The sequence below is a fragment of the Bombina bombina genome, chromosome 8, assembly GCF_027579735.1.
Source record: "Bombina bombina isolate aBomBom1 chromosome 8, aBomBom1.pri, whole genome shotgun sequence".
NCBI lineage: Eukaryota > Metazoa > Chordata > Amphibia > Anura > Bombinatoridae > Bombina > Bombina bombina.
The window spans coordinates 308,601,194-308,616,042 of NC_069506.1; the positions used below are offsets into that span (position 1 = coordinate 308,601,194).

The 14,849-nt window shown below is 37.4% G+C and overlaps 1 protein-coding gene across 2 annotated transcripts in view; it reads left to right on the forward strand.

The window, feature by feature from the left end:
• Positions 1-14,849, forward strand: part of LOC128639231 (neurotrimin) — an 878,190-nt gene that overhangs the window by 797,814 nt on the left and 65,527 nt on the right. Inside the window, exon 7 of one of the 2 annotated variants that reach the window (XM_053691506.1) lies at positions 13,124-13,156. The exons of the other annotated variant lie outside the window; for it this stretch is intronic. Within the exon in view, the coding sequence (XP_053547481.1) occupies positions 13,124-13,156 (33 nt within the window). The remainder of the gene's footprint in view (positions 1-13,123; positions 13,157-14,849) is intronic. 2 annotated transcript variants of the gene reach the window in all.

Sequence of the window (14,849 nt, forward strand, 5' to 3'; positions counted from 1 at the left end):
AAGCAGTTTGTGCTAGTAGTTAGCCAGACAGTTTTGTTAATTGATAAGCCCTTTACTTTTATTTCACAGTCCTATTGTATTATGTATGTGTCCCCTTTTAAAACTGCTATCTTTATTGGCATTTTATTTAATATGCTTTGCAGCGTCTTCACTCCGATGTAGACAAATTTATTTCCTTTGAGTTGATTTTTCTGCTGCATTAAGCAAGCAGTTTTGTGACATACTGAATAAGATTCCTGAGTAGCCATCTGCAAGATGGGCGTTATCTCATTAAAATCTTGTTTTTGATTTAAAAATTTAAATTCTAAGTTAGTTTGGGTGCTTGAGGCAGATATTGCAGTGCGTCTGCCTTGTTCCCAGATTTTTTTCTTGCCGTTGGTTTTCCCCCAGGACTCGTATAGTTTTTAAAACCATATGCCCAAAGCACTTGTATATTCAATCAAAGGTGTAGCTGATGTTTATGAAAGCTTTTTGTCTCTGAAAAGAGATTTTCTCATCCAAATATTGTTCTGTGCTGTGTATACAAATGGTAAGTATTAAACACAAGTTTAAATCCCCTTGTACAAACATGTTTCACATATTTCTCCTCTCTTGTCTTAAAGGGTCAGTCTACACCAGCATTTTTATTGTTTTAAAAGATAGATAATCCCATTACCCATTTCCCAGTTTTGCATAACCAACACAGTTATAATAATATACTTTTAACCTCTGTGATTATCTTGTATCTAAGCCTCTGCAAACTGCCCCTTTTTTCAGTTCTTTTGACAGACTTTCAGTCTAGCCAATCAGTGCCTGCTACCAGATAACTTCTCGTGCATGAGCACAGTTATCTATATGAAATGCGTGAACTAACACCCTCTAGTGGTGAAAAACTGTTAAAATGCAATCTGAAAGAGGTGGGCTTCAAGGTCTAAGAAATTAGCATATGAACCTCCTAGTTTAAGCTTTCAAGTAAGAATACGAAGAGAACAAAGCAAAATTTGTGATAAAAGTAAATTGGAAAATTGTTTAGAATTACATGCTCTATCTGAATCATGAAAGTTTATTTTGGCCTAGACTGTCCCTTTAAACTGTAAAAAGGAGGGGTTATGATACTACACTAAATGTATGTTCCAAGTTTAATAATCAGGCCAAGCATAGCTCTATTATAAGAACAGTCAGGCAACTGCCTAGGTTATTACAAGACTATAATAGACTCCCATATTCCAGCATAACTTAAAAATGATGTTTAAAGGGACATGAAACCCAATTTTATTCTTTCATGATTCAGAAAAAGCAAGTGATTTTAAACAACTTTTCATTTTTCTTCTATTATTTCTTCTCTTGTTATCCTTTGCTGAAATATTTAGGTAAACTCAGGAGCAGGGATAGGCAAGGTGTCCGTGACTGGCCCTTGCAGTGTCTGCCACACAGTTTGTGGTGGGGCGGGAGGGGTAGGACAGATGAATGCTGGTCCTGACACTTCTCCTTGACACAAACAGCACCACATTTCGCAGGATTGGGGCCGTGCCCACGTGATGCCACTCAGTAGGGAAAAAGTGAGTGAAAGAGAGGGAAGAAGCAAGCTGCCTACAGTGGAGCCTGTGTCAACCACGCATGAGTCATGACCTGCCCTCATTCCTTGATCTGTGCGGCAGCGTTGGTGCTGGTGTCTGTGTGTAGAAGACTGCTGTCTACTCTGAAAAACCTTACCTAACCAATGGCTAGATTACGAGTTTTGCTGTAAGAGCTGTGCGTTATTGTCACCGCTCACTTACCTACAGCTCTGATATTACAGGTTTTCATAAACCTGGCGTTAAAAGGCAAGAAGTGAGCGTAGAGCAAAATTGAGCTCCATACCGCACTCCAATACCAGTGCTGCTTAAATCAGCGGTGAGCTGGTTGTACGTGCTTGTGCACTATTTCCCCATAGACATCAATAGGGAAAGCCGGCTGAAAAAAAGCCTAACACCTGCAATAAAGCAGAGTAAAGCTCAGTAACGCAGTCCTATTGATTCCTATGAGGAAAAAAAAATTATGTTTACACCTAACACCCTAACATGAACCCCGAGAATAAACACCCCTAATCTTACACTTATTAACCCCTAATCTGCTGCCCCCGACATCGCTGACACCTACATTATCCTTATTAACCCCTAATATGCTGCCCCCAACATCGCTGACACCTACATTATATTTATTAACCCCTAATCTCCCGCTCCCAATGTCGCCGCAACCTACCTACACTTATTAACCCCTAATCTGCCGCCCCCAACGTCGCCGCCACTATAATAAACATATTAACCCCTAAACCGCCGCACTCCCGCCTCGCAAACAATAGTTAAATATTATTAACCCCTAATCTGACGCCCCTAACATTGCCGCCACCTACATTACAGTTATTAACCTCTAATCTGCCGCCCCCAACGTCGCCACCACTATACTAAATTTATTAACCCCTAAACCTAAGTCTAACCCTAACACCCCCTAACTTAAATATAATTCAAATAAATATAAATAAAATCTACTATTAATAACTAAATAATTCCTATTTAAAACTAAATACTTACCTATAAAATAAACCCTTAGCTAGCTACAATATAACTAATAGTTACATTGTATCTAGCTTAGGGTTTATTTTTATTTTACAGGCAAGTTTGTATTTATTTTAACTAGGTAGAATAGTTACAAAATAGTTATTAACTGTTTACTAACTTCCTAGCTAAAATAAATACAAATTTACCTGTAAAATAAAACCTAACCTGAGTTACACTAACACCTAACCTTACACTACAATTAAATAAATTACCTAAATTAAATACGATTAACTAAATTAAATACAAATACCTAAATTACAAAAAAATCCTACTAAATTACACATGAGTTATGATTTTTATGCTACAGCTTTGTAGTGTAAAACTACTGACTTTAGAATGCATTCAGAATCTTGCGGGATAGGCTGTACCGCTCACTTTTTGGCCTCAAAAAAAAAGTTTGTAATACCGGCGCTATGGAAGTCCCATTAAAAAAAGACTTTGCGCAAATTGCGTAAATTAATTTGCGGTACGACCAAAAAAGTGTGTGGGACAGCTGTACCTACAAGACTTGTAATAGCAGCGGTAGTGAAAAAGCAGCGTTATGAGCCTTAACGCTGCTTTTTTACTCATACCGCAAAACTCGTAATCAAGCCGCAAGTTAGTAACCAACCATGATGATCATTCAATTAACATCAAGGTGGGTGGGTTTGGTCAGGAGTTGCAGAGCCCCCCAGCAGCCTCTTTAAACTGGCGGTGCAGTCTCCAATCATTCTCAGAAAGTATCCTGTGTCCCAGCAGCAGGAGCCTCCAGGATTCTATTTAAACAGGGGTCCCAGACTCCCCTCAATACTGTGTCCCAGCAGCAGGTGTCTCCTGGAGGTTCCTGCTGCTGGGACACATGATACTGTCTGAGAAGGATTGGAGTCAGAGCAGCAAATTTAAAGAGCCTGCTGTTCTGTTTGCACTGGGACCTCCAGTGAATTTGTTAGCAGCCAGGGGGTCTGCATGCTGAGACCACCCAGGTGAGACTGAAGGGCTAAACCAGGCTCTCTGCAGGGAATAGATCTAGGAGAGCTGGTAACAATTCTGTCCTGCTTGTACTCAGGTGGAATTCAGCCCTGCTTCACCACTGATACATATTTTATTTCTGCATGCTGATGGGGGTACATGAAAAGTGCTGCCCATGCTGTATGGAACATTGCTATGCTGCAGGGGGGGATATGCAGTGAGGGAGGGATTATAAATAAACTGCCCTGACTAGTTAATTGGTGTCTGTAATGCTGCTCTTATAGAAACATAGAATGTGTCAGCAGATAGGAACCATTCAGCCCATCTGCCCAATTTTCTGAATACTTTCATTAGTTCCTGGCCTTATCTTATATCAAGCATAGCCTTATGCCTATCCCATGCATATTTAAACTCCTTCACTGTCCCTACCACATCTGCTGGATGGCCATTCCACCATGCATCCACTACCCTCTCGGTAAAGTGAGTGTTTTTAATGTTTCTAATTTGAAATGTACCTTGGTGTCCTTCACTAAAGTCAGTACTTTGGAAAATGTTTGCCACAGCCCTGATCTGTGCCTATCCCTGCTCAGGAGCTGCAAAGAACCTAGGTTCTAGCTGCTGATTAGTGGCTGTATATATATATATATATATATATATATATATATATATATATATATATATATATATATATACCAATTGTCATTGGCTCACCCATGTGAGCAGTTAGAAAGCAGTAGTGCATTGCTGCTCCTTCGACAAATGATACCAAGAGGATAAAGCAATTAAAAAAAAAAAAAAGCAGGAATGTAAAGCTTAGGAGCCGGCCCATTTTTGGTTGAGAATCTGGGCTGTGCTTGCTTATTGGTGGCTAAACGCATTAAATGACGTCACGGCTCTGCCTCTCCTACGCACCCATAGGGTTTTGTGTGATTTTAATATTATCCCAATAAAGTAAGTTTTTATACTTTACTTACGTGCCTGGGAATATTTCATTTATGTGTGACGGTATCCTGCAGCAGAGGAGCCTAACGTATCCTGCAGCAGAGGAGCCTAACGTATCCTGCAGCAGAGGAGCCTAACGTATCCTGCAGCAGAAGAGCCTAACGTATCCTGCAGCAGAGGAGCCTAACGTATCCTGCAGCAGAGGAGCCTAACGTATCCTGCAGCAGAGGAGCCTAACGTATCCTGCAGCAGAGGAGCCTAACGTATCCTGCAGCAGAGGAGCCTAACGTATCCTGCAGCAGAGGAGCCTAACGTATCCTGCAGCAGAGGAGCCTAACGTATCCTGCAGCAGAGGAGCCTAAACTGCATTTTCTATTGAACTTGTAGGTCTGTTTAACAGGGTTTTTATTCCAAGACTTATTTTATATTCTTTACAATGGTGTGAACCTGAAAATAGCAGCTGAGTGGTGCTAATTACTAGACTTGTTCGTGATCGAAAAATTCGGTTGGCTTCGTTTCGATTCGGGTCATAAAAAAATTTGGTTTGAGACATTCGTAATAATTCGGTATGCGTCGGTAATTTGGTTTTTGAATTTTTTCGTGTCATTCCGAATTTTGAAATTCAGATGCATTCGAAACCATTACCGAATTATTATTAATGTCGGACCGAATCTTTATTACGCACGAATCATTATTTCTAACTAATGTTTCGACCATTTCCAAAACAAAATTATGTTGAACCGCCGCCAGCACCCATGCTGCCACTAAATAAAGCTATTAACCCCTAAATTGCCACCCCCCATATCACTAACACTAGCTAAACCTATTAACTCCTAAACCGCCGCCCCCACATCGCCGACACTAACTAAATTACTAAATAATTAGCGCTGCGGAATCTGTTGGCGCTCTACAAATAACCGATAATAATAATAAAAATAAAGTTATTAGCCCCGAAAACCATAGTTCCTCGACATCGCCGACACAAAATAAACCTATTAAAAAAACGCACAAACCCCCGATCGCCAAGACTACCTAAACCTATTAACCCTTAAACCGCCATTCCCAAACATCACCAACACTAAATAAATCACTAAATAAAGTATTAACCCCTAAACTGCCGTTCCCCCGACATCGCCGACACTTAATAAAATTATTAACCCCTAAATCACACACCCCCAACTTGCTAACTCTACCTAAACCTATTAACTCCTAAAGCACCATTCCCAAACATCGCCAACACTAACTAAACCTATTAACCCCTAAACCGCAGTTCCCTGACATTGCTGACACTAACTAAACCTATTAACCCCTAAACCGCACCCCCCCCACATCGCCAACACTAACTAAACCTATTAATTGACCTCTATACTGTCAGTGCCCACATTGCAACAACCTAAATTAAACTATATTAACCCCTAAACCTAACCCTAAACCTAACACCCCCTAACTTTAACATAATTTATATAGACCTAACTTAAAGTTTAAATTATTAACTAAATAATACCTATTTAAATCGAAATACATACTTACCTGTGAAATAAAACCTAAGCTAGCTACAATATAACTAATAGTTATATTGTAGCTAGCTTAGGTTTTATTTTTATTTCACAGGTAAATTATTTATTTTTAACTAGGTAGACTAGTTAGTAAAAACTATTTATTAACTATTTACTAACTACCTAGTTAAAATAAATACAAGCTTACCTGTGAAATAAAAATAAAACCTAAGCTGCCTTACACTAAAAGTTACCATTACAAAATAAAAAAAACTACCATTACAAAAAATAAAAAACGAAAATATCCAAAACAATACAAATTATTCCTATTCTAAAACCCTTTTATTAAAAAAGACACCCCAAAATAAAAAAAAGTCCCTAATCTATAATAAACTACCAAGGGCCCTTAAAAGGGCCTTTTGTAGGGCATTGCCCTAAAGTTAACAGCTCTTTTGCTAAAAAAGTAAAACACAAAGACCCACTAACATTACAAACCCCCCCCCCCCCCAAACCCACAAAATAAAAATAAAGTTAAACCTAATCTACCCATTGCCCTGAAAAGGGCATTTGTATGGGCATTGCCCTTAAAAGGTCATTCAGCTCTTTTACTGCCCTTAAAAGGGCATTCAACTGTTTTAAGAGTGCTCACCCTAATCTATTAAAAAAAACACATCCTAAAACGAAAAAAGAACATTACACAAAATAACAAATGAATTACCAAAAATAATAAAAATTATTCCTATTCCAATACCAATTTTAAAAAAAAACACCTCCAAATAAAAAACCTTATCTATAATAAACTACCAATAGCCCGTAAAAGGTCCTTTTGTAGGGCATTGCCCTAAGTTAAACAGCTCTTTTGCTCACAAATAAATACAAAGACCCACAACCATTACAAATCCCCACCACCCCAAACCCACAAAATAAAAAAAAAACTATCTAAAAAACCTAATCTTCCCATTGCCCTGTAAAGGGCATTTGTATGGGTATTCCCCTGAACAGGGCATTCAGCTCTTTTACTGCCCTTAAAAGGGCATTCAGCTCTTTTAAAGGGACAGTAAACACCAGAATTTTTTGTTGTTTAAAGAGGTAGATAATCCCTTTATTACCCATTCCCCAGTTTTGCATAACCAACACAGTTATAATAATATACTTTTTACCTCTGTGATTACCTTGTATCTATGCCTCTGCACACTGCCCCCTTATTTCAGTTCATTTGACAGACTTGCATTTTTAGCCATTCATTGCTGACTCCTAGGAGCTTCATGTGACTGAGCTCAATGTTATCTATATGAAACACATGAACTAACGCCTTCTAGTGGGGAAAAACTGTCAAAATGCTTCCAGAGAAGAGGCGGCCTTCAAGGTCTAAGAAATTAGCATATGAACCTCCTAGGTTTAGCTTTCAACTAAGAATACCAAGAGGACAAAGCAAAATTGGTAATGAAAGTAAATTGGAAAGTTGTTTAAAATTACATGCCCTATTTAAATCATGAAAGTTTTTTTTTTACTTGACTGTTCCTTGAAGAGTACCCACCCTAATCTAAAAAAACAATGTTAGAAAGTAATTTTTACTTCTCATTTTTACGCTTAGTATGTCCATAATTAAGTTTATTCCAAAAATATTTCCGCATTTATATGTTACACATTATTTCTGTTTGTGATTATGGAGCTGTCAATAGCTTGATGTATGTCTGATTCATATTGTAAATATGTAGGTTTTGCAATTTGGGATAAAGGCGCATATACCTTTAAATGTAAATTAGCAACACCACTATAAGGACCTTCCATGCAATGGGGACTAAGCAAGATGCTTTTAATCAAGCAGCTGAATGGAATTGCACATCTTGAAAAAGCCAGTGAAGGTAAAACGCGTTGATGTGCCCAGTGGATGGAACTATTACGTTTTACCTAGACTAGGTTTATTTATTATTTATATGGTAAGCCACTATAACGTTCTAATGAGCGTGTAGTGTTGCTGTAAGGACTCTGGACTGTACTCTGACTGCTGAGAAGTTCACCTGTGGAGCTCTGTGATTGAGGCTGAGCATAGGGGAGCTTTTTCACATTGTATCTAATTGTGATTTAGAACATTAACTGCTAAAGAGCTAGAGTAAAGGCGGAGGTGAACAACCTGCAATCTGTGATATGGTAAAGTCAGCAAGTGTCTTTAACGGTACCCTGATATTCCCCCTGTAAAGCTCAACGAAGAACTAAGAACGGAGGGGCGCCAGAATAAAAGAGGCTGATTAACTACTAGGGGACAGACAAAGAATCTGTTAAAATACTACTATTGGATTACAAAGTATCAAGGTGGAAGTACGTTCCATTTCCCTGCCCCACCTCGGATACCACGTGGTTCCTGATGTAGGAGAACGTTGGAACAGAGGCAAACACAACAGCAGGAATGCCACACGTTTACTATAAGCAAGCAGCTTACCAGAATAATGACTGGAGGGTGAGTCTGTATGATTAAGTAAAACAACATGGGATCTGGAACTAATATCCATATTGAATATCTTGAAGGAACATTTTAATCTATTGCCATCCTAAACTAAAATGCACCTTAAATAGCATTTTTTAGGGAGACGTCCCTATTTTGATTTCAGAATAAGTTTGATAAATTGTTAATTTGTTACATACTATTGTTATCTTGTAGGCTAATAAGTGTGTGATTTTATATACTTTTAGGATAATTTTAAGGAATATTTTAATAGAATAAATTAACAAAAATGTTTTTAAACAATCTCTTGTTAATTTTATTCCCCTTCAGCTGTCAGTGCCAAGAGTGCAGTCATTTTCTATATTCTATTATTTCTGATACTATTCTGAGGCCAGTAGTTTATTGCACTCTTGACAAATAAGGGGTGTACTAGAGCAACACGCAATTTTTAATTTGCTTTTTAGACTGGGACTGTCCCTTTACGCTATTTCGCAAACGTATACACTTTGCATTGACCATTCAGACTGCTAGGACGGGTGATGTTCCCATAAAGAGGAACTTTATTTGAAGTTTTATATAAATATGCTTACAGCAATAAAATGTTGACCATATTGATTTGATCTGAAAAAATGCTCAATATTTGCTAAGTATTTATCAGTTTTTGCTATTAAATGTTATATCTCTCATATTGAATATAGCATTTGAATATCAGATGTTAGCATCCAAATTTGAACAATCGAGCACTTAAATGTAATTTTTATGACAAAAGGGACTACTCTTTACAGAGATGATTACCCTACAGCCAATCAGAAATGCACTAATTGTCCCACTGACAAAACAGCCAAGCACACTCTTGTGTCACTTTTATGTAGCACCTGCAAACTTATTACGCACAACAGAGTAACATAACAGTGGACCGTAATATCTGCTGTTTGTGAATTAGCAGACAGCATAGTTTCTGATTGGTTGTATCACCCATTGAAAGAAAGATAGATAGATATAAGATTGTTGGAATTTCACAGGATTCTGTGAATTATAGTTCTTTAAACGGCATTGCTTTATTGTGCAATAGTGGACTAGAACACTCAATCTCCCCCACTCTAAAATGTCCCCCAGCAGGTAATGGATTTGTATATTTATGTTTTATATTCTCCAACCTAAAAGAAAACCTGCATATCAAAACAGTTTAACTTAAAATAATGCTAGAGTCAAATTATTGTCTCCCCTCTGATTTACAAAGAGCAGAAGAAAATGATCAAAAATAAAATAAATTAATTTTGAGGCATGAGGTGAGATTAATTACCATTAATATTTACAGTCTTACAATATCATTTGACAGTGTCTCATTAATTTGAATATGGTAGTCAAAATTAAACTTCCATGATTCAGAGTAGAGCTACAATAAACAGAATATTCCATCTACGTACTTCTGCTATATAATCTGCTTCTTTCTCTGTGCCCCTTGCTGAAATTTCTCTTCTTTCCGTGACAGCATACTCAGGTAGGCTCAAGAGTGTGCATGTGACTTAAGCACAATGAATATAAAAGAGGATGTGTATATGTGCGCTAGACAGCTAAGGGGTTAGAGATCAGACTAGTGTCTATATTAAAACCACCTGAATAGTTGGTTATGTAGAACACAAATTCAGGAGTATATACAAAATTAACACAAATTCAGGAGTATATAAAAAACTAGTATTTATTGCTATGCAAAATCTAAAAATAATAATGATAAAAACTTTATGACATGCATAAATCTATTAAAAACATACAACTCAATGTAAAAAAAATATCCTATATATGACCGGTCATGCATATAGATATCAGTATCCACCTTATTTTGCTAATTTCTTGCACATTATGAACTCAGCGGTTTATAGTGCTTAGATAATGGAAAAGTCCTTTACTTAAAGGTATATGTAAAGTCCTTTATATCCGTATCCTTATCGTATGTATAGTAAACAGACACAAATGTTGTAGGCAAATTCTGTGGACAAATTTATCCCAATAGATTGTAGCCAAATAGTTGGATAATAAAGTCCAGATTGGTAAGTGGCTTTATTAAAGGCTTTATGGCAGGTTGTATTATTTTCAAAAGAGTGCCAGACTAAAACGGACTGCTACACATCAATGTGCCTACCTTGATTCAGTATGGGAACTTTCTGGGCGTTTAGCTGGGCACAGGAGTCTGTGCAGCTCCGTTTAGTTGGTTTTCCGGGCTAATGACATCACTGTTTGCATACTCTACTATGGAAAGTAGTTCCGTGACAATTTCTTATATCCTTACTCTGCGCAGTGCATGCAGAGAGCCTGTAGGATTGCTTGTTGCTGTGAGGTCTTCAAATGTTTGTTTGCAGAAAGGGATCTTTAAATAATATATATATGTATAAAGTAATATCAACGACTTGGAAAATCTGCCTTAAAAGTATCCACCTTTACAAATTACAAAGCAGATTGGTTAACCAATCACCTATCAGGTGTATGTATATAAGGACACTCTTTACAGCTTTGAACCATCTTGAAAAAGCTGTGTAAAATGGCGAAACGCGTTGATGGTATGAAAAAAAGTTGCTGACATTGAAGTCACAATATCCAGTTGAAGGATTGATACAGATTTAAAGGGGACTTAATTTTCTCTCTAAAGGATTCTACAAACACTCTGCACAGAGTGAGGATATAAGAAATCATCACAGAAATACTTTCCATAGTAGTGTATGCAAACAGTGACGTCTTCAGCCCGGAAAACCAACTAAACGGAGCTGCACAGACACCTGTGCCCAGCTAAACGCCCGGAAAGTTCCCAGACTGAATCAAGGTAGGCACATAGAGGTGTGGCACACTTTTGGGGATAATACAACCTGCCATAAAGCCTTTAATAAAGCCACTTACAAATCTAGATTTTATTATCCAACTATTTGGCTACAATCTATTGGGATAAATTTGTCCACAGAATTTGCCTACAACATTTGTATCTGTTTACTATACCTTCGATAAGGATACAGATATAAAGGACTTTACATATACCTTTAAGTAAAGGACTTTTCCTTTACTTTAATGTGCAAGAAATTTGCAAAATAAGGTGGATACTGATATCTATGTGCATGACCGGTCATATATAGGATATTTTTTTACATTGAGTTGTATGTTTTTAATAGATTTATGCATGTCATAAACTTTTTAGCATTATTATTTTTAGATTTTGCATAGCAATAAATACTAGCTTTTTTATATACTCCTGAATTTGTGTTCTACATAACCAACTATTCAGGTGGATTTAATATAGGCGCTAGTCTGATCTCTAACCCATTAGCTGTCTAGCGCACATATACACATCCTCTTTTATATTCTTTGTATCTATTCTATCTGTTTATTTGGGAGCAGATTAGTATATGTGCAGGGGTTTACTTGCGCACCATTTTACTTCTCTATCTTGACTTAAAGGGACATGAAATTCACATTTTTTTATTTTATGGTTTAGATAGAACATGCAAATTTTAACAACTTTACAATTTACTTCTATTATCTAATTTGCTTCATTTTACTTCATATCCTTTGTTTAAAAGCATATCTAGATAGGCTCAGTAGCTGCTGATTGATGGATGCACATAGATGCCTCGTGTGATTGGCTCACCCATGATCATTGTTATTTCAACAAAGGATATCTGAAGAATGAAGCAAATTAAATAATAGAAGTAAATTGGAATGTTGTTTACAATTGTATTCTCTGTCTGAATCATGAAAGAACATTTTTGGGTTTAATGTCCCTTTAAGCACAATGTTTTGCCGAGCCTTTGCTCATATTTAAAGAAGTAATTTTTAACAAACAACACCAAGAGAAATTTAAATAGTTATTTTTAAAAACTGTATTCTCTGCTGGAATCATAAATGTTTAATTTTGAATTCTCTTAAGGTTTTCTAAGGCTATAGACTGGTTACGCAGGCTTCACCAGGCTTTAGGGTGACACTATGTCCTTTTGTTTAATTGTTGGTTTTTAATGTATATATCTAAGGTCGTATGTCCCTGGTCTGCAGTGTCTATGATGTATGTATATAATTTACAGAGATGTTATTTATTTATTTATCAGGCCAATTAGCCTGTGTGTATAACAGAGAGATATGAAAACCATGTGCAAACCAGCACACTAGCTAATTGCATTCTATATATATATCATGAGCTGTACTGTGCTTAAAGTATTAACGTTAATTCCATTCTTTATGAATAGAGAATTCATCAGAATTGTCAGGTCAGGATGGATTTTATTAATCCATCTGAGACACGACTGGTCTCCATAAATCTTTAACACTTTAGCTGCTGGAAAGACTTTGTTGTAACCCTAACTGGCAGCCAAAGTGTTAATATAATGCAGCCATTGGTGGTTCTAGATTTGAGACTGTAAACACAAGTGAGTTCAAATCTAAATATCAAGGGTGCAGGGTAAAACTGGTGCTGCCAATTTCTTCTGCCCTACTCTTACTTTAAGCTCACTCCATCTTCAGAGCAAAGACCTGAACATGTTAAAAAAGCATTTCCTCACAAATTCAAGGCAGTTGTTAGCTTTGTGGTTGGGAGTGTTGGAATAATGAACTGGGGTGCACAACATCGCCAGCCACTCTGTAGAACCACCACTGGCTTTAAAACTGTGCTCTTATTTCCAACTCCAATAATTCTGTGTTACCTTCGTCCCTAACTACCTATTGTTTGTTTGTTTGTTTTTTAGAAGAGATCACAGATGTCTATACCCCCCTTAAAGGTTAGTAATGTTGTACTGTCCTCCTGACTCTCCACCGGGCTTCCTGCACCCCTTGCCTCCAGCCTTCTGTCTACTGCTTTAATCAGTTTTTTAAGTCTTGTTATGGAACCCCATAAATGTATTGGGATAACAAATATACTGATGTTTCCGGGCACCATTCCAGCTTATTGTGATTGGACCCACTGGGTTTCATAAGATTTCTGGTCCTGTCTCCTTTCTCAGATTTTATTTTCTTCTCTGCACAACTAATCTTGCAACTTTTGTGCTTAGTTCCTCAGTCCTCGTCTTCCTAATACGCTACATTCGCTGATATGAGCTGGTTTTGTTCTTTCACTTTGTGCATCAACCTTAGATGGGTCACTGACTCATATGTTGCACCCTCTTCTTACTTGCTTGGTCTGCAGCACTTGTGGCTATATTTCTTTCTTAACTCTTGCAGATTTTGTCTGAATTACTTCTTTCTGATCTTATATAAGTTACTATTTTATTTTTAAGTCCCTTTGCATGGCTGCTTGTTCCTATTTCTAAAACAATATGTATATTTCTCATGAAATATGTTTTCTCTGTTAAACACTGTTGTGTTAATAGTATTGGTTCTTATGGAAATGTTGCCATAGAGATGATATGACTGTAGCAATATCACCTGAAACATTGTTGCAGAAAACAAATGAGCACACATTCCCTCATTAGCCCTCTCTAGCCATCTCTTCATTAACCCTCTCTCACATACCTTATTTATCCCTCTCTCACATACCTTATTTATCCCTCTCTCACATCCCTTATTTATCCCTCTCTCATATTCCTTATTTATCCCTCTCTCACATCCCTTATTTATCCCTCTCTCACATCCCTTATTTATCCCTCTCTCACATCCCTTATTTATCCCTCTCTCACATCCCTTATTTATCCCTCTCTCACTCCCCTTATTTATCCCTCTCTCACTCCCCTTATTTATCCCTCTCTCACTCCCCTTATTTATCCCTCTCTCACATCCCTTATTTATCCCTCTCTCATATTCGCTTATTTATCCCTCTCTGAGTCGCCTTATTTATCCCTCTCTCACTCCTTTATTTATCCCTCTCTCATATTCCTTATTTATCCCTCTCTGAGTCGCCTTATTTATCCCTCTCTCACTCCTTTATTTAGCTCTCTCTCATATCCCTTATTTATCCCTCTCTGAGTCGCCTTATTTATCCCTCTCTCACTCCCCTTATTTATCCCTCTCTCACATCCCTTATTTATCCCTTTCTCATATTCCTTATTTATCCCTCTCTCACATCCCTTATTTATCCCTCTCTCATATTCCCTTATTTATCCCTCTCTCACATCCCTTATTTATCCCTCTCTCATATTCCCTTATTTATCCCTCTCTCATATTCCCTTATTTATCCCTCTCTCACTCCTTTATTTATCCCTCTCTCATATTCCTTATTTATCCCTCTCTGAGTCGCCTTATTTATCCCTCTCTCACTCCTTTATTTATCCCTCTCTCATATTCCTTATTTATCCCTCTCTGAGTCGCCTTATTTATCCCTCTCTCACTCCTTTATTTAGCTCTCTCTCATATCCCTTCTTTATCCCTCTCTCACATCCCTTATTTATCCCTCTCTCACGTCCCATATTTATCCCTCTCTCACATCCCTTATTTATCCCTCTCTCACATCCCTTATTTATCCCTCTTTCATATTCCTTA